At 36.3% G+C, this 19,902-nt stretch overlaps 1 protein-coding gene across 7 annotated transcripts in view; it reads left to right on the top strand.

Moving 5' to 3' along the window:
* Positions 1-19,902, top strand: part of C9orf72 (C9orf72-SMCR8 complex subunit) — a 27,934-nt gene extending 8,032 nt beyond the window's left edge. For all 7 annotated transcript variants that reach the window (XM_040481438.1, XM_040481435.1, XM_040481434.1 and 4 more), the window contains 8 exons: positions 4,537-4,632; positions 5,344-5,408; positions 7,551-7,623; positions 9,829-9,945; positions 12,467-12,702; positions 16,347-16,404; positions 17,753-17,862; positions 17,993-19,902. In XM_040481438.1, the coding sequence (XP_040337372.1) occupies positions 4,537-4,632; positions 5,344-5,408; positions 7,551-7,623; positions 9,829-9,945; positions 12,467-12,702; positions 16,347-16,404; positions 17,753-17,862; positions 17,993-18,179 (942 nt within the window). In that variant the 3' untranslated portion in view covers positions 18,180-19,902. The remainder of the gene's footprint in view (positions 1-4,536; positions 4,633-5,343; positions 5,409-7,550; positions 7,624-9,828; positions 9,946-12,466; positions 12,703-16,346; positions 16,405-17,752; positions 17,863-17,992) is intronic.

Below are 19,902 nucleotides of genomic sequence, written 5' to 3'. Positions count from 1 at the left end.
TATTTTATATCTATTTAATATTGCAGTCTGCCAGTGATATTCCTCACCTTCTTCTGGTAATAAGTCTCTAGGGAAGCATGCCATGTTTATCCCATGGCTTTTAATGTCCTTAGGGCACAGGCACCAGTATTTGAGATATTTGATTGCGAGGGTACACTTTCCCTTATGGAAATTAAATGCAAACCATTTTAGTGCAGGGCAGAGATGTTCTGAAGGGGAATCTCTAATGGAGAAAGGGTTCTTTGCTTTTACTCCCATTGCTGCTGGCTGGCCACCCTCAGTGTTCCTTCTGTTTGAACTCCAGTCTGTGGCTGGATTGTCCTTACTGTGGTTTTCCTTAGCATACCTAAGACATAATAGTACTTTGAACAGTAACTTTTCTAAAATTTTGAATATGTAGGGACTTAAACCAGGAAAATACAAAACCCTGTAGAATGACCTACTTTACAAAATTGTTATGTCTGTACTTTTGTAAATAGCTTCCCAGGCCAGAGGAGAGGTAATCCTGGGGAAAGATCTGACACTTAGAAGATGTTTCCGTTTACCCAGAAGAGCCTGGCCTTTACTTACTGGTAATGAGCAGGGTGCCAAGTACTGGGGGGACTTTTACCAACCTGTAGATGTACCTGCTAGTTATGGAGTAGTTAGTAGGGTTTCCTCAAGATAAAGATATTTAGGACCCAGTAAAATTCTACTTTTCCTGGGATTTTTTTTTTTCAAACTAGAAACCTATACTTAAGAAATTTACCACTGTTAATTTTTAAGTTTTGTTTCTTTTTTTTAAAGTTTATTTGTTTATAAATTTGTTTATTTATTTGCACTTTTGTTACATGCAAACACAAGTAGGGGAGGGGCAGAGATGGAGAGAGAAAGAATCCCAAGCAGGCTCCACAGTGTCAGCACAGAGCCCTATAGGGGGCTTGATCCCATGCACCAAGATCATGACCTGAGCTGAGATCCAAGTCGGATCTGAGTTGAAGTCAACCGAGTCACCCAGGTGCCCCAGTTTTATTTCTCTCTTAAGGGCTCTTCTTGAAAATGTTATTGTGTCCCTTCTGTGTATTTGGACCAAAAGAAGGTTTTTAAAGGGGAAACATTCTTCTGCTGAGAAGTTCAAGTTAGAGAAGTCAAAGGAGGAAAAGAAACTTGAGGGATTTACTTTAGAGTCTCTTCTGTGTTCAGGCTCGTAGAATTTTTTTTGTTAAGCTTTGATGAAGATATCCATTCACTTAGGATAAATATCTGAGATACGGTTTATGGCACTATATATATGCCTACACCAAAGGGAAAGTATTTTCCTACAGTTTTCCTTTCTGAAAAGAAGCTGCTTGATAACTGAATCCCTGTGAATCTCCCATCATGTGCTTAAAATGACTTTATTTTGAACAAATAAATACTATTTGGGGATGACACATGAGTCTGGAATCAATCACTGACTTCATTCAGTGCAAGTTTTGGATACTTATAGCTATCATCTGATAAAAATCACTTTATGAGGAAATCCCTTTATAGCTTGTCATTATTCTTGTTGAATTGCCTGTGTTGATTGTAATTGTAAACAAGAATTTTAAAAATTCTTTTAAAAAACAGAAACAGTGAGTGGTTATGTTTGGAGGCTACTACAGGATGAATTCTTTTTTTTTTTTTTTTTTAAATAAAACCTATATCTTGCAAGGAGGCTTAGGACTTAGCATAAAATTCCCACAGACAGCATCACATTTAAAGCCCAAGTTTCTGAAAAACTGGGTATAGTCACTCAAAAAATGACTCTTGGAATGACTGAGATTTAAAGACACATTTGAAAAGTTTGAGTAAGATAGTTTCATGAGATGTGAGTGAGGAAAAAGCTGTTAGATTGATCTTATTTATGTGTTTTGAAAACATATTTAGCTAAAATTTAACGGACATGTGACAATTTATCTACCTTTCTAAAAGTTTACGTATTCAGGATGGTCCAGAAATTTGGGGGCAGGGGTGATGGTAATGAATAAATGAGAGATCATCCATTTGAGACACTCTGTGTTTGTGATGTTCTATATTGAACTTGGAATTTCACTCTAGAAACTACAGATTTCAAAATTGCATTTTTGAAAAATAATTCAAATTTTATCTTGAATTCTAAAGGAAACTTGTCTGTTTTATTGATTGTTAACATATATGTGATGATTTCAGTTTGCATTTGAGTACTAAACCTTATTGTGAATGTAGATGTTGAGTGTTGAGTTATTTGCTGACTATTTCTAAGCCTTTTTGTGCTTGTTTTTCCTCATTTTTTTTAATGTTTATTTATTTTTGAGACAGAGACAGAGCATGAGCAGGGGAGGGGCAGAGATAGAGAGGGAGACACAGAATCTGAAACAGGCTCCAGGCTCTGAGATGTCAGCACAGAGCCCGACACAGGGCTCAAATCCACAAACTGTGAGATCATGACCTGAGCCGAAGTCAGATGCTTAACCAACTGAGCCATCCAGGCTCCAAGTTTTTCCTCATTTTTAAATATAAAATGCATCAATGACCTTTAATTAACAAGAATTTTTATATCTCAAATAAATATCAAAGGAAATCCTTTCTAAATTTGGCATGGCAATTTAATTATAGCATGTAACAGTAAATGATAAGCCAATGATTCCACTCTGACTAAAGAAAGTCACTCCCAGAAGGATGAAAATGAGTTTATTTATTTCTTCCTATCAAGCAAATCTTTTATTAATTTATCAATTTCTTATAAACTACTTTACTTTTATTTTTTAAATTGTGGTAAAGGACCCTCCCCTGCTAATGCTCTGTCTCTCTCTCAAAAATAAATAAACCTTAAAAAAAAAGTTTAAAAAAAAAGTGGGGGGGGGTGCCTGGGTGACTCAGTCAGTTAAGCATCCGACTTTGGCTCAGGTCATGATTTCTTGGTCTGTGCATTTGAGCCCCACGTTGGGCTCTGTGCCGACAGCTCAGAGCCTGGAGCCTGCTTTGGATTCTCTGTCTTCCTCTCTCTCTGACCCTCCCCTGCTCATGTTCTGTCTCTGTCTCTGTCTCTCTCTCAAAAATAAATAAACATTAAAAAAAGTTTAAACAAATAAATTGTGGAAAGGGACACTTAACATGAAATCTATCCTCAACAAAACTTCAAGTGTATTGTGTAATATTGCTAACTACATGTACATTATCATACAGCAGATCTCTACAGCTTCTTCATCTTGTATGACTGAAACCATATACCCATTGAACAGTAACCTCCCATTTTTCCTTCCCTCCAGCCTCTAGCAACCACCGTTCTTCTTTTGATTTCTGTGGGTTTGACTACTTAGATACCTCATATAAATGGAATAATGCACTATTTGACCTTCTGTGACTGGCATATTTCATTTAGCATAGTGTCCTCAAGATTTATCCATGTTGCGTATGACAGCATTTCCTTCTTTTTAAGGTCCGTTGTATGTATACACCAAATTTTCTTCATGCGTGCTCCCATAGATGGACATTTAGGTTGTTTCCATACCTTGGGTATTATGAATAATGCTGCATTGAACACGGAAGCACAAATATCTCTTTGAGAGCCTGTCTCCAATTCTTTTGGATAAATATACAGAAGTAGGACTTCTGGATTATATGCTAGTTCTATTTTTAATTTTTTGAAGAACCGCCAGAGTGTTTTGGATAGTCGCTGCACCATTTTATATTTCTTCCAACAGTGCACAGGGATCCAATTTCTCCATATCATCACCAATACTTGTTATTTTCTGGGTTTTCTTTTTGTTTTTGTTTTATATTGGCCATCCTAACAAGTATGAGGTGATATCTCAGTAATTGTGATTTGCATTTTCCTGATGGTGAGTGATGAAAATCAGTTTTAAAATAGTACGTACATCTTTTAGAAATGCTTTGAAATAGTAGACATGTTTGGGGCTGTATTCTAACAAGCTATTGAGTGTTTCTATCAAAGGGTGTCATTCTTGGTTTTGGTTCTTAATATTTTATTGCCCTGTTGGTCCTATACAGATTTTCCCCGCTATCCAAAAGTAGAGTGTTCCTATAGAACATTTCATACACTGAAATGGCCATAAAGTGAGGAAGCAATTACCATTAATTTACATGGAAAAGTTCTTGAGCATTCCCAGGCCCAAAACATAACCCGTCTTACACATCTCAGATACCTTAGAACACACCCTGCTAAGGAATGCACAAAATAAATCGAGACAAAGCACAGATGCTCACCACCATCCACAGCTAAGGCGGCTTGATGCTGAGATGCCTGGGATAATTCCTAGGGAAGGAGCTTGGCAGGGCCTCTCCTGCGCTCAGGCTATGTGCTGCCTCTTAGAGGGGTTCATTGCAAAATAGGTGCTCAACCCCTTTTAGCTTTTCACCTTTTTTTTTGGTGAAAGCAAAAATCCTCTTTGGATTCCTTTTGGTTACTGAAAACAGGTACTAATGTAGGTCTTTGATAAAAGCAAAGTGGTGTAACTCGAACTTTGGAAAAGCGGGGGATACCTCCATTGTGTAATTTTTTTTTTTCTGCCTCATTTTGCTTTTTTTGTACAGGGTCAGAGTATTATTCCAATGCTTACTGGCGAAGTAATTCCTGTAATGGAGCTGCTTTCATCTATGAAATCACACAGTGTTCCTGAAGAAATAGATGTAAGCCATGACTTGTATTATTAAATAAGAACAATGGTACCACCTCTTATCAATTCCCTTGAGTTCTATTACTATTATGTATATTAGTAGCATTCTAATTTTACTAGTGTGCATTTTTTGTCATACATGCTATTCCTATGAAGTATTAACCACTTTAATAACACACACATAAAATACTGAGTTTTATGGCCAAAAAGAGGCTTTTTTGGTCAGTGACAGTTGTGACAGAATTACACCTATTTAGTTTAGAAGTAGGAGAATTCCAGACCTTAAAGAAGCAGTCAGTATTTAATGCAGTACTTTTGGTAACAAAGCAGTGTACAAGTCAGTGGTGATAAACACAAGTTTACTTATATTCCATAATCTAGTTTCTTAATCACATGTTGACATTTTGAATCCCACGGTAAGAGTGCATAGAGAAATCTTTAGGAAACTGTTCCGGTTTCTTTCTGACTGTGTCATTAAGATTCGGCTCCTGATTCTGACAGCAAAGAATAGGAAGTTGTTCTCATCAAAATTGTTGTTTAACCTGCCTGACAAGTTTTCACATTTGTTCTCCTGAAAGTTTATAGAAGCACAGAGATGGCTTTATTAGGATTCTTGATGCTTAGAAATGAGGGCAATGTGTTCTGTTGAACCGAGACTTGAGAGTGTTATTTCACTGCCGTATTATAACCAGAATAACTTCTTTTTTTTTGTGGTACATTTTAGATAGCTGATACAGTTCTGAATGATGATGACATTGGTGACAGTTGTCATGAAGGCTTCCTTCTCAAGTAAGAATTTTGTTTCCTTCATAAAAGGTGGATAAAGCACATAGAAATCTTATGCTCACCAATGACATGATTTGGAAGGAAGAAAGTAATAGAATAGCTACCCAAACTATTCTAGGAACATTGTTTCATATTTGAACTATTACTTAGCTTTGTGTTATTTTTTCATTTGTTACATGTCTGTGATCTATTTGATGTTACTCTTTTTAATACTGAAAGAAGCCGAGTTTCCATAGTGCCCAGACAGAAAATCTTGTTGGTTCTGGTTTCTTGTTTTACTTCTCATTAAACCTGAAACTAAGAACAAAAGGGGTTCTTAGACCCATTTCTAATGTTGGTGGGGTTCCTCACACCAACAAACAATGCTTTAGATACCAAGTGGGTCCTACGATTTAATTCATTTCTGGCACTTTCTGCCTGGAGATAATGTCAGATTCCCCAGATTAAGGGTTCAATCCCACAAGACTGTGTCCCACCTACCCTCCAGACACTAGTCACAAGCCCAAGTTTTCACCTGTGCTTCTGACTGGCTAGATATTAGAGATCTCAACCACCCATCCTTGGACTTCAGACATCAGTAACAAGTCCAGGATGTTACCTGTTCTTTTCACCAACTGGCTATGACTATGACTCCCTCCTTGTGTTCCATTAATTTACTGGAGCAGCTCACAGAACTCAGAGAAACATTTTATTTACTGGATTACTGGTTTATTGTAAAGGATAGAATATAACATACAGATGAACATCTATATGGAAGAGATGCATAGGATAAGGTTTGGGGAAAGGGTGAAGAGCTTCCATACCATCTCTGAGCACACATCTCTCCCCAGATCTCCACGTGTTCACCAACCCAGAAGCTCTCCAAATCCCTTCCTTTTGGGTTTTCATGGAGGCTTTGTTACATAGGCATGGTTGATCAAATCATTGGCCCTTGGTGATAACTTCCATCCCCTCTCCCCTACCCAGAAGTCAGCGGGAGGGACTGAAAGTTCTAATCTTTAGTGGTTGGCTCCATTGGCAATCAGCCAATCCTTAGATGTTTTCCAAAAGTCGCTCCATTAACATAACAAAAGGCATCTTTATCTTTTCCTGCACTTAGGAAATTCTAAGTGTTATGGGAGCTGTGAGCCAGGAAATGTGGATAAAAAACAAATGCGTATTTCTTAAAATCACAGTATCACAGAACCCTTACAAATTGAATTGCATTGTGGATGCACTTAAGTTATTTAGGCCTAGAAAAGAAAATTATTTGTTATTTTTACTTATCCTTTCCATCTTATAGTAGATTTTAGAACTTAAGAGTGTGGGCTCTAAAACCAGACTTCCTGGGTTATTGCTGTGTGTAAACTGGGGCAAGATACCTGAAGCCTCTGTGCCCCCATCTCCTCATCTGTAAAATGGGAATAATAGTAGTACCTACTTAATAGGATTGTTGTAGGAATTGAGTGAGATAAATCATACCAAGCCCTTAAAACAGCACCCAGAACGTATAAGCACGTAACAGCTAATAGCTAACATTTTCTACTTCTGTCTCTTCTAAGGAAAATGTTAATGACTGTTAATGACAGTAATATCAGCCAACATTTATCCCTCTAATAAGTGCGCTCTCTGCACTTAGAATCTCATCTTCTACCTCAGTGATTCTTTATGACTGCAGATTATCGTGAAGTTTTATTTTGTTTTTGATGAGAAGTGACAGGATAAAGTATTTGCTTTTATGTCCATAGTCTTTTCCTTTAGGTTCATGATGGAAACTCAGAGGTGTGTTTTGAACCCGGAAGCTTTACGTAGTATGAATCAGAAGGACTTTAGTCCCCCTTCCACTCACTGTCAGCCGTTCATATCCTTGTTTTTAATCCCATTTGACTTTAAGTAAATCACTTAACCTCTCAACACCTCAGTTTCTTTCATTATAAAATGGTGATATTTTACTAACTGGGTTTTAAGTTCAAATGGGAGGATCTGTGTGAAAGGCCTGTGGAAAAACGTAAAGTACCGTGGAAATAAAAGGTGGCATTTTACTTACAGTTTGTCATTCATCATGTAAAGCTAGTCTGTTACTTGAAGTTCGCATGCCCTTTTTTTGTTTAGTTTGTGAAATTGCTTTACAGCCAGTGTTTTTCATCTTTTTTCTCCACCTTGCAGTGCCATTAGCTCACACCTGCAGACCTGTGGCTGTTCAGTCGTAGTAGGTAGCAGTGCAGAAAAAGTAAATAAGGTAATTTATCTTATAATCCAGCAAATAATCTCACTTCTTAATACTGCTAACATATCATGGATTGTGATTTTTTTTTTTTAATTTTTTTTTTTAACGTTTATTTTTGAGACAGAGAGAGACAGAGTATGAATGGGGGAGGGGCAGAGAGAGAGGGAGACACAGAATCGGAAGCAGGCTCCAGGCTCTGAGCCATCAGCCCAGAGCCCGACGCGGGGCTCGAACTCACGGACCGTGAGATCGTGACCTGAGCCGAAGTCGGGCGCTTAACCGACTGAGCCACCCAGGCGCCCCTCATGGATTGTGATTTAAAAGTTAGGTTGTAGTCAAGCAAAATTACTGTGACACCCTGTGCAGAAGTAAGTCGAAGTAAACTGCTTAACTAGGAAATCATTTATCAGTTTCATGTTGATAATTCATTAATAATATTCATAAATATGATACAGTTCACAGTATTGTATAAATGGTTTTGAGAATTTCTTTAAAATAAGGTATTTTTAAAAAATATTTGTCTTCTATTTTCTGATGTCACTTAATAAGTATGAAGATAACCATGTACTTGTGATACTAATTCCAAAGAAATGTTATCTAATTATTCATTTTGATTTCTTATATTATTTTCCTCCTAAATCTATTTCTTTTAGGGACCTATCACTGTTCAGTGGTCAGTGGAAGTTATGTTTTACTCAGTAACGTCTGTGACCACTTCCTTCAGTGCTCTATGAGTTACTAAAGAATTAATGAAGTTAACTTACTTTTCCAAGCGTTAGGCACTAAACTAAGGGATTTTGTACTTTACTTCACTGACTGTTAACTAGAAAGAGAGAAATTGCACATATCTATCAGTTTAAGCAAACCTGACTTCTCTTTTTATGTTTTTTTTTTTTAATTTTTTTTCAACGTTTTTATTAATTTATGGGACAGACAGAGACAGAGCATGAACGGGGGAGGGGCAGAGAGAGAGGGAGACACAGAATCGGAAACAGGCTCCAGGCTCCGAGCCATCAGCCCAGAGCCTGACGCGGGGCTTGAACTCACGGACCGTGAGATCGTGACCTGGCCGAAGTCGGACGCTCAACCGACTGCGCCACCCAGGCGCCCCTCTTTTTATGTTTTATATAGGAAATATGTTAGCAATAATTATTTCCTTGACAAATATATTTGTAATTTTTTTCTCAAGTTACCTACCCTGTATGCTTGCATGACCCTTAATTTACCAAAATTACATATTTCCATACATCCATTTGTGAAAGGTTAATGCATCTCTGTTGTTATGCTGATCTAGTGATTTATTATTACATCTGTTACCCCAAGAAGGTAACTTTTCCTGTGTCACCCAGACCCTTCAGGGTCACAGAAGGACTTCCCAGTAGCTTTCTGGAAGGAGAGAGGCTCTGTGGTTGGGGCCCTGTGTATTTTAAAACATTTTTTTCATTCCACATCCTCTTCTGGCATGATCACTTCTCTATTATCTTTTTAATCTGAGAAAACGGATGCCATCACTCTATATTGAAAGCTAGTACTTTAATCTAAAAACTCTGAATATAGTCTGAATTCCAACATACTTACATGACTTTTTACTTTTCCTAATAGAGCTATAGATCAAATCCTGTTAGAATCCTAGATTTCTAAACCCCAACCAAAGGCTTGCTTATTTTAAATCAAATTTGATAGAATTAATTCTCATTCTGTTGAAGGATTTGGACACTCCTGATATTCATTATAATGAGATTTCATATGTCGAACTGTTCAATCGAAGCCATAATTCTGCCTAATTCAACTGTATTTAGTTTTCTTATCCAAAATTGTTTATTTTCATTTGAAAAATACTTGCTGCTGGGTGGAAATAGAATTAATAATTATATTAAGTCATTAGTTCCTACTGAAATATAAAAGTTCCATGGTCAAAGAGTTGGATAAAGTATGCATATTATATCAATCACCTGGAAAGTCAATATATATTCCAATGCTAAAGGTTTTGAGATACATACATTTACCACCATTTGCCAAACTTACTTGACCACAGAATTCCTATTTTAGGCAACAACTGTTATGTCCCATGGACTACTCCAGGTGACTAAGGAAAACTTTTTTCTCAGGATGTATTTCATCGACAGTATGGTTGAAGTTTCTTTTCAGATTTCTTTCATAAGCAGACCAGTGGCCTTTTAATTTCCTATTTTAATGCTAAAATATTTTCTTTTACAGATAGTGAGAACATTATGCCTTTTTCTGACTCCAGCAGAGAGAAAATGTTCCAGATTATGTGAAGCAGAATCATCATTTAAATACGAGTCAGGGCTCTTTGTACAAGGCCTGCTAAAGGTATAGTTTCCATTTGTCACATGTGAAAGCAATTTTTTAAAATCATTTTTGACATTCTGTATAAATACACTGTGAATATTAGCATGTGGTGCATCTCATGTTTGTATGCCAAGGAGCTGACTGTTATACACAAGTCTGAGCACAGAGTATATATCTTACAGATTTATAACTAGTATGAGTGAAACAGCTTAGAGTATCTTTTTGTGTGTGTGTCTGTTTGGTTTCCTATAGCTGCCTGTCTGGCTCCAGGATTATTTGTTTTTTAATATGTGGTTGAATCTGGGGCGCCTGGGTGGCTTAGTCGGATAGGCATCTGACTTCAGCTCAGGTCCTATTCTCATGGTTCGTGCGTTCGAGCCCCGCGCGTCGGGCTCTGTGCTGACAGCTCAGAGCCTGGAGTCTGCTTCGGATTCTGTGTCTCCCTCTCTCTCTGCTCCTTCCCCGCTTGCACTCTGTCTCTCTCTCAAAAATAAATAAAACATTAAAAAATATATATGTGGTTGAATCAGATTGCACATCTAAAATAGTTACTTTGTTTTCTGAAAAGGATTTGAATTTTTGTGTTAGCATTTTTTATGTACTGTATTCATTTATTGAAAAAAAATTTAAAGCTGCTTCCTGTCTTCAAAATTGTGTATAGGATTTGAATAATTCATATATATTTTCACATGTAGGTAGCTTTAAATTATTTTACATTTTTCTTTTATTTATTTTCTTTTTCTTTTTAATTCCAGTATGGTTAACATACAGCATTATATTCGTTTCAGGTGTATAATACAGTGTTCCAGTAATTCTGTACATCCAGTGTTCATCGTGATAGGTGTACTCTTAATCCCCATCACCTATTTTACCCATTCTCCCATCCCCTTCTAATAACCATAAGTTTGTTCTCTATAGTTTTTGTTCATTTGTTTTGTTTCTTAAATTCCTCAGACGGGTGAAATCATATGGTACTTGTCTTTCTCTGACTGCTTGAATCTGCTTTTCAAGGAGCAAGGCAGATAAATGTAAATTAGAAATTGTTTTCAATAATTACAGGGAAGACAGTTTATTCATTTTATTGAAACTATCATTGATGTTTCAATTACAGTCAAAGGATGGGAGAAGGTAGATTTCCTAATGGTTATGTGATTCTCATAGCGAATGCTTTCTTGAGGATCTATGCATAGCAAAATGAAACAAAACATATTAGAAGTTGTGGCAAATAAAAATTATATTCAGCTTTTGCATTTTTAACAGTGTGCATGCTTTGAGCTCAGAATAATACAGAAACTACTTAAGGGATGTAACTATTACCGATTTGAATTTTACAAGTCTGAAGATAAGAACTTCTTTTTATCAAAAGCATGATAAGGTACTTAGTACTTTTATTTTCTCAGTACCCTCTCATTTAGTTATGTAATTTTATCCCTAAAAGGGACCTATACCAGATGCATAGAGGAAAACTTGAAACTATAATCTAATGAAAAATATTTGTTAAGAGTTTTCCATATAAGTATAAATTGTTAAGCCTTTCAGAAATATTTTAACATTCTTTGTCAAGAGCCTTAAAGATGTTCAAAAATTGGGGTGCCTGGATGGCTTAGTCACTTGAGTGTCTGACTCTTGATTTCAGCTCAGATCATGATCTGAGGGTTGTGGGATTAAGCCCTGCATCCAGTTCCACACTGAGCATGGATCCTGCTTAAGATTCTCTCTCTGTCTCTCTCTCTCTCCCCCTCCCTCTCCCCCCTCCTCCACTCAGGTGCATGCACGTGTGCAGGCACTCTCCCTCTCTCTTGCTCTCTAAAATAAAAAATAAAAATGTTCAAAGACTTAGCTTACTATCTATATTTCTGGAAATCTTAGGGAAGCAGTTATATAAGAAGAAAGATTTACTTATGAAAGTGTTTATTATAGCATTATAAGAGTGAAAAATTGAAAGTAGCCTCTATATTGTATTCATAACATATACCAGTGTTTCATACACAGATATTTGTTACATGGCAGTTGACTACCCAACTGACAATACTTGGAAAGAAGCACATTTTTTTACTTACAAAAATTATAGATTCATTGAGATTTAAAAGAACATAAGGAATAATCAAGAAGAAAATAAAAAGTTACCCATACTCTCATAATCCAATGTATTACCACCGTTAATATTTGGCATCTATCTTTCTGGTCTTTTTTTCCTCTGTATGTATCTTTTACATAGTTCCCTGTCCCTATCCCTGCATATTTTAACCTCCTCTTTCCATAATACATTATGAATATCTTTCTGTATCAACACAAATTGATAACTTCAGTTGTTCTGCAAATTCATTTTTAGTAGCTAAATAATAAGCCATTTTTTGTTTAATCAGTTCTCTTTTTGGATGCTTACTTGTTTTCTAGTGTTCACCGTTTCAGCCAGTGCTTTAGTGCACACATCACTAAAACTGTATACAATGGATCTGTTAAAGCCAGTTTTTCTGGTTAAAAAATAATTCTTCGTGTCTTTTGACATATAAGACAATGAATTTTCTTTTCATTATGACAGGATTCAACCGGAAGCTTTGTGCTCCCATTCCGGCAAGTCATGTACGCTCCCTATCCCACCACACACATAGATGTGGACGTCAACACTGTGAAGCAGATGCCACCATGTCACGAGCATATTTACAATCAGCGCAGGTACATGAGATCTGAGCTGACAGCATTCTGGAGAGCCACTTCAGAAGAAGACATGGCTCAGGATACAATCATCTATACAGATGAAAGCTTCACTCCTGATTTGTACGTAATAATGTTATTGTTAAACGGTATTGTGCAGTTGTATCTTTTATGAGTAAAATCAAGTGTGTATTTGAAAGGAATGAACTATTACTAAGAGAATTATGCTTGAAGAAAAATTTGGTTAGTCATGCCTTTTTTCTTGAATGTCTGTTTTTCTTAATGTAATTATGTTTTGCATAGAGAGATTAGATTAGTCCTTAAAAGTAAATATTTAAGGGGCACCTGGGTGGCTCAGTGGGTTAAACGTCGGGTCATGATCTGTGCTGACAGCTCAGGTCATGATCTGTGCTGACAGCTCGGAGCCTGGAGCCTGCTTCAGATTCTGTGCCTCCCTCTCTCTCTGCCCCTCCCCCTCTCATAGTCTGTCTCTCTCAAAAATAAACAAAAAAAATTTTTAAGTAAATACTTAAGTATTTACTTAACAAATATATATTGAGGCCCTAGGCACCGTAATAGGTGCTAAGGCTGGTAGTGACCAACTGGGGGCACCTTTGTGGCTCAGTCAGTTAAGCATCCGATTCTTGATTTTGGCTCAGGTCATGATCTCACAGTTCATGGGATTGAGCCCTGTTGCATTATGCACTGACAGCACAGAGCCTGCTTGGGATTCTCTCTCTCTGCTTCATCCTGCTCATGCTCTCTCTTTCTCTCTCAAAATAAATATTTAAAAAAAAATAGTGACCAACCAGATAGCCCCAACCCTTGGCATTGCTTATTAGTCTAGTGTATAAGACTCATTAGAAGGCATTTTAACTTAACTAAAGAAATAATTCTAAGTCTTTTTTTCTTGATATGTGAATATAAAATACAGTAGAACTACAAAAATACATTTACAGAGCATTCTTTTATTTGCATTTCATATTGTGTTACTCATTTTTTACCATAAAGTGTGATCACTAAATAAAAAAAGAGGAAAAGTAGTGATAAAATGTTGAAAGTGGACCTAATGAGAGGAGAAAAAATTATAAATTTGTATTATAAACCCAAGAAAATACTTAAGTTCTACATCAGGAAAAGAAATGGAGTATAGTATAATGGTTCTCTTTAATCAGTGTAAAGTACCTGGCATATATAATGTGCTCAATATATGTTAACTGTGATAATCCAGTTCTGAGTGTACAAAGCAGCAGTAAAATTGGAGCATGCAACTCTGTCCTGTGTTTCTAAGAAAGATTTTGAGCTGAGACAGGGGACATGTGGAGCACCAGTAGTGACACAGAAGATGGTGACCAAAAGCAGAGAAAAGGAACACCCATGTCCAAGGGATCCCCAGCCTCACGTGTCTCTAAAAGATGGCATCATTAGGACCCATCTTTTCTCAGCTGTGCGTGCACTGGTCTTGTTGGTTCCTTAGAAAGTTTTAAGAGAATTGGTTTAGAAAATGAATTGGTCAAGGGGCACGTGGGTGACTCCATCCGTCAAGCGTCCAACTTTTGGTTTTGACCCGGGTCATGATCTCACGGTTTGTGAGATGGAACCCCACATCCGGCTCTGCACTGACAGCACAGAGCCTGCTTGGGATTCTCTCTCTCCCTCTCTTTATGCCCCAGCCCTGCTCATTCACTCTGTCTCTTTCAAAATAAATAAAATAAACTTTCAAAAGAAAAAAGAAAGAAAATGAATTGGTCAAAATCGGAATTCCAGGTGATGACTATGTTTTCAAGTATTGGTAATTTTGGTACATGTGTAGTAATTCTCAAAATTAATCTGTGCTTTCAAGCATTTTCTTCTTAACTAAAGTGTTTAGTATTTTTTCTGCTTTGTTTTGTTTTTTTTTGTTTGTTTGTTTGTTTTGTTACTTCAGATATCCTTTTTGGGGAATTTAGTGAACTTTAGGATAGATTTACCACCTATATTTTTATTTTTATTTTTATTTTTTTAGAGAAAGTGTATGTATGCTTTTAGCATTTCTTACTCATTTTAGCCAGTTATGTTTGAATGCTTCACTGATTTGACAGATGTTGATTAGCCATCTAGTCTTATTTTTGTTGGTGATAAAATAAAAAACCATAATGTCATGAATTTTTAAAATTTGTTTACAACTCTAAGTAAATTTTCTGAGCATCAAATGGGCCCAAAATGATATTTTCTACCATTAGATTGTGTATTAACTTTTATATGTTATATATACTGTATTTTTTAGTTTCCTTTAAACAATATTATTTAATTTTAAGATATTTTTAATTTTAACTCTTTTTTTTTTCAACGTTTATTTATTTTTTTGAGACAAGCTCCGAGCTGTCGGCACAAGCCCGACGTGGGTCTCAAACTCAGACCATGAGATCATGATCTGAGCCGAAGTTGGAGCTCAACCGACTGAGCCACCCAGGCGCCCCTATTAAAAATAGTTACACTCTTGGGGCGCCTGGGTGGCTCAGTCGATTAAGCGGCCGACTTCGGCTCGGGTCATGATCTCGCGGTCCGTGAGTTCGAGCCCCGCGTCGGGCTCTGTGCTGACAGCTCAGAGCCTGGAGCCTGTTTCAGATTCTGTGTCTCCCTCTCTCTGACCCTCCCCCGTTCATGCTCTGTCTCTCTCTGTCTCAAAAATAAATAAACGTTAAAAAAAAAAAATTAAAAAAAAAATAGTTACACTCACTGCCACTACATGAAAAATCAGTCACTAGAAATATTCTTTTTTAACACTGGCTTCATCTGATTTACTTATTACTGAGATAATCAGTGAAACAGTATATTCAGAACACTAGACTTAAATAATTTAGCCTTATTCTCTCTCCAAAGCCAGAAAAGGGGTACTGTTATTACCAAATTGGACACCAGTTGGACAGCCAGTGATCACGAAAGGCTGATTTTTTTTTCTTTCTGAATTTCCTTCTTCTGTAATTTGGTATACCCATCTCCTTAACTAGGAAATTTTAGGTACTTTCCTATTTATTTATGCATACACACCTCTTTGCCAGTCTTGTCAGTTCGATGATGATCCCTACTATTTTCAGTTAAAAATTGCTTACCTTATGGTATGTTAGATATACACTATCTCAAGTGTGCACATTATCTCAAGTGTGAGTTAACGTCTTAGTTTCTTACTCCGATCATTACCAAGTAGCTTATACTTTCCTAAGTAATTGGTTCTTGTTACTTGCCTGATGATAGGTTTGTTGATGCAACTCAGTGGTCAAGATGTTCATTAATCCCATTTGAATGTTTCTTAGTGTTCACCCTTTTACCTTTTTCTTCCTGAACAGCTTATTACAAGTTATTATAAGGTTAACCTTTTATTTTATTTTGGGTTTTGATGGTAGTAATATGTGTTTATTTTTGTTGCTTTTATTTTTTTGACATGGCATGAATTGGTAATCATATTTATTAATTCTCTGAGGCTCTCAAATTTTTTTTATAAGGTGAGGGTACAAAAATAGATTGATAGGTACTTACATGCCCTTGGGACTGCTTATATCTTTAAGAGAAAAATAATTACATACTGTCTTGACAAACTCCAGTAATATGCAAGTGTATCCTTGAGTTAAAATGAATATTTATTTTATATCTCCAAATATATACATCTAATTTTTATAAATATGTTTATATGTAATATTCCATTTCTAAGAATTAATTTGACTGGAGTGAGGGATTTGGGAAAGTAGCGTTGTATAGACATTTCAACATTTGGACTGTTTTCTTTGTAGGAATATTTTTCAAGATGTCTTACACAGAGACACTCTAGTAAAAGCCTTCCTGGATCAGGTAAATGTTAAACCTAAGATTGTCAAAATGAATAGTATGACATATTATCTTTTTTAATATATACTACATTGCCTGTGCGCATGCGCTCTCTCTCGCTCTCTCTCTATATATATCTATATCATCATAGAATTAAGTTACTATCTTTTCGTAGTGTCTCATGTCTTTCCAAAGTGTCTACATGATTTTTCTTTTGAATTGTTAATGGCCATGGGCTGTATATTAACAATTAAAGATGCAGTATTCCCCAGTTAAAATAATAAATGTCTTAATTCCAACCACTAACATATAACTCCAGGTGTTTTCTTTTGGGGAGGGGAGAAAGGTTTTTATTTGCCTTAATTGGGCCAAAATATCTTTAAAACTTGTATACTTGTACTGAAATAATAACATCTTTATTGTCTTATTCTTTTCAAAAATAATCTGCTTAATTAACATTTGAAGAAAATTATAGATTACATGGGACTTATTTCTTAATATAACAGAGCTGTGTCATAATATCATTCTGGGGATCAGGCCAGGAACAGGGTCATAGAAGTAGCTTTGAAATAATGAGGTCCTTAAGTTAACTCAAAATTTTGGAACCAGATCTGTGTGGTCTGTGACATATTGCAAAGTTCAGAGATAATTCACAACCATGCAATGAATTCCATGCTTCTCAAGCTGAATAAAATCATTCTATCATTACACATGTACCCTCAACACCCCAAGAGTAGAGAGAGAGAAGAAGACCTCAAAACCCTAGCCTATAAGCGTGGCTCAACTTCTGAGAGCTTGGATTTTATTTGGAGATATGGGCAGAAAAAGTTAAGTACACATCAGGATGCAAATTACATCATGATTCTTAATAAAGTAAATAAGGATATATATTTGAGGTAGAATGCAAAATTAGAGTCCATTTTCTTTTTTTTTTTTTTAATTTTTTTTTTCAACGTTTATTTATTTTTGGGACAGAGAGAGACAGAGCATGAACAGGGGAGGGGCAGAGAGAGAGAGGGAGACACAGAATCGGAAACAGGCTCCAGGCTCTGAGCCATCAGCCCAGAGCCCGACGCGGGGCTCGAACTCACGGACCGCGAGATCGTGACCTGGCTGAAGTCGGACGCTTAACCGACTGCGCCACCCAGGCGCCCCTAGAGTCCATTTTCAAAGATAAAATAGAAAACTTCAGAAAAACATGATCGCCTCTAAATTCAGTACTTCCTGTCTGTTAGGGGCATCAGTAGGAATGGTTGTGGAAAGCTGCTCTAATGTGTGTTAGCTGCCAGACGTTGTCAACACTGTGATAGAAATATGCTGTATAAGAAGATTTGGAGCAAATTATTTATTAAAATGTTTGATTTTCCTGTAGGTCTTTCATTTGAAGCCTGGTTTATCTCTCAGGAGTACTTTCCTGGCACAGTTTCTACTCGTCCTTCACAGAAAAGCCTTGACGCTAATAAAGTATATAGAAGATGATACGTAAGTAAAGCTATATGGAATAAAAACCTTTGTGCATTGTGCTTTGTTTTGTTCCTTTTGGATGTTTTCTATATATTTTTATGTATTTATGTATTTATATGTAAAAAGGATTTTCCTTCATTATTTATAGGCAGAAGGGGAAAAAGCCCTTTAAGTCTCTTCGGAACCTGAAGATAGACCTTGATTTAACAGCAGAGGGCGACCTTAACATAATAATGGCTCTAGCTGAGAAAATTAAACCAGGCCTCCACTCATTTATCTTTGGAAGACCTTTCTATACTAGTGTACAAGAACGAGATGTTCTAATGACTTTTTAAATGTGTAACTTATTAAATATATGTTGTCACCATGATGATTGCTGCTGAAGTAGCTCAGTGGTGTGGGAAACATCATTCCCTTGGGTCATGTCCCAGACTCCTACTTGGCAGTGCAGTTAAAGTTAGTTACACTACACTTGTCACAAGTCTGTCAGGGGACGTCCGGTGCGTTGTTACAATGGATGCATCTTTTCCTAGGTGGGCTGTCTTGAGATACAGACTTATGTTTACAGTTAGAGTAAATGTTCCTGCTATCTTTTAAAGATATAATAATAAGATATGAACTTGACCACAACTACTGTTTTTGAAACTTACAATTCATGGTTTACATGTATCAAAGTGAAATCTGAGTTACTTTTCACAGATATAATACTAGTTGACTTTTCATCTCTTGGTATTCCTTGGTATGTAAGATTACTGTAATACTTTTATAATCAGCTGAAAATTAGAGCATCTGAATCATTTCAGTTCCACAAAAGGAACTTAGCTGGAACATAGGTTAAGTATTAGAAAGAATGTATTGATCAAGCAGATGTTTAATTCAAATTAATTATTAGATCCTCCTTTGTAGACTGGGTAGTCCTTAGGGTTCAATCTGTGTAGAAACATCAGTATGTGTAGTCCGGATTATGGCAAACCTGTCAGGGTATTTGTGTGTTTCTGTGTGTGTGTGTGGGTGTGTGTGTGTGTGTGTGTGTGTGTGTGTGTGTGTGTGTGTGTTGAGCTCTGTCAAAGACAATAGAGGAAATTGGATTTTATGTTTTAGTAGTTATTGCAAACTATTTAAATTAATTTTTATTATTTTTGAGCCAAATTGAAATGTGTACCTCCTGTGCCTTTTTTTTTTCTTGGAAAATATAATTACTTGGAAGAAGTTCAGATTACACTAGTCAGTCATTTTTATCTTGTTTTCCTCCTGCATAGTCTTACCCTCATTTGACAGTTGTAACTCCAAGATTATGAAATGCAATGGAGAATATACTAACTAGTAAGATCCTTTTACAGGAACAGAGAACAATATCTTGTCCTTTTCCTTTTCAAATTTCTGCCCTTACTTTTGAGGTTATTGCCAGGTCTATTTGCTTCTGCATCATGTGAGGAAAACAGGAGAAACTTTATTGATGTGCTATTTTACTAGGTGCTACTTTGGCAGAACTAAGTGGTCAATTTCTTTTGTTTCCTTAATGTCTTTGGACCATTGTGCTAGCTGTAAACTGACTAATATAATTCTTTGCTAGAACCGTTTTGACATAATAGTATATACAAGCATAAAAATTATTTTTATTTAAAACTGTGGAAGTTACACAAAAGGGAAAAGTATTTATAAGAAAGGGATAAAAGTGACAGAGCCCCTCTGCCATTGCTCACCAAATGGAACCAAAACTAACATGTTATGTTCTGAAAGGTCCTAATTACCTTTCACATCACTAATAAGAAGGGTGTAGACATCTTGATTTTTAGACACAAACCGAATGAGATGACTGGTGCTCTGTGGTGCACTCATGAAAGAATTTACAGATACCACCTTATTGCACCCCTTACTCAGTGCTTCTTATGTGATTGATTATTAAAGAGTGCTGACCGATTATTTTCTTTTGCTGGTTTATTGTACTGTTACATGGAATGCAAGTTGTACAGTGAAGTAAGTTATTAAAGCATGTGTAAACATTGTTATATATCTTTTCTCCTAGGTGGAGAATTTTGAATAAACTGTCTTTGAAAT

Source organism: Herpailurus yagouaroundi, unplaced genomic scaffold (assembly GCF_014898765.1).
Source record: "Herpailurus yagouaroundi ecotype Mexico unplaced genomic scaffold, PumYag 160, whole genome shotgun sequence".
NCBI lineage: Eukaryota > Metazoa > Chordata > Mammalia > Carnivora > Felidae > Herpailurus > Herpailurus yagouaroundi.
Note: the sequence above shows the minus strand (reverse complement) of the source record. Positions and strands in the feature narration are given on the sequence as shown.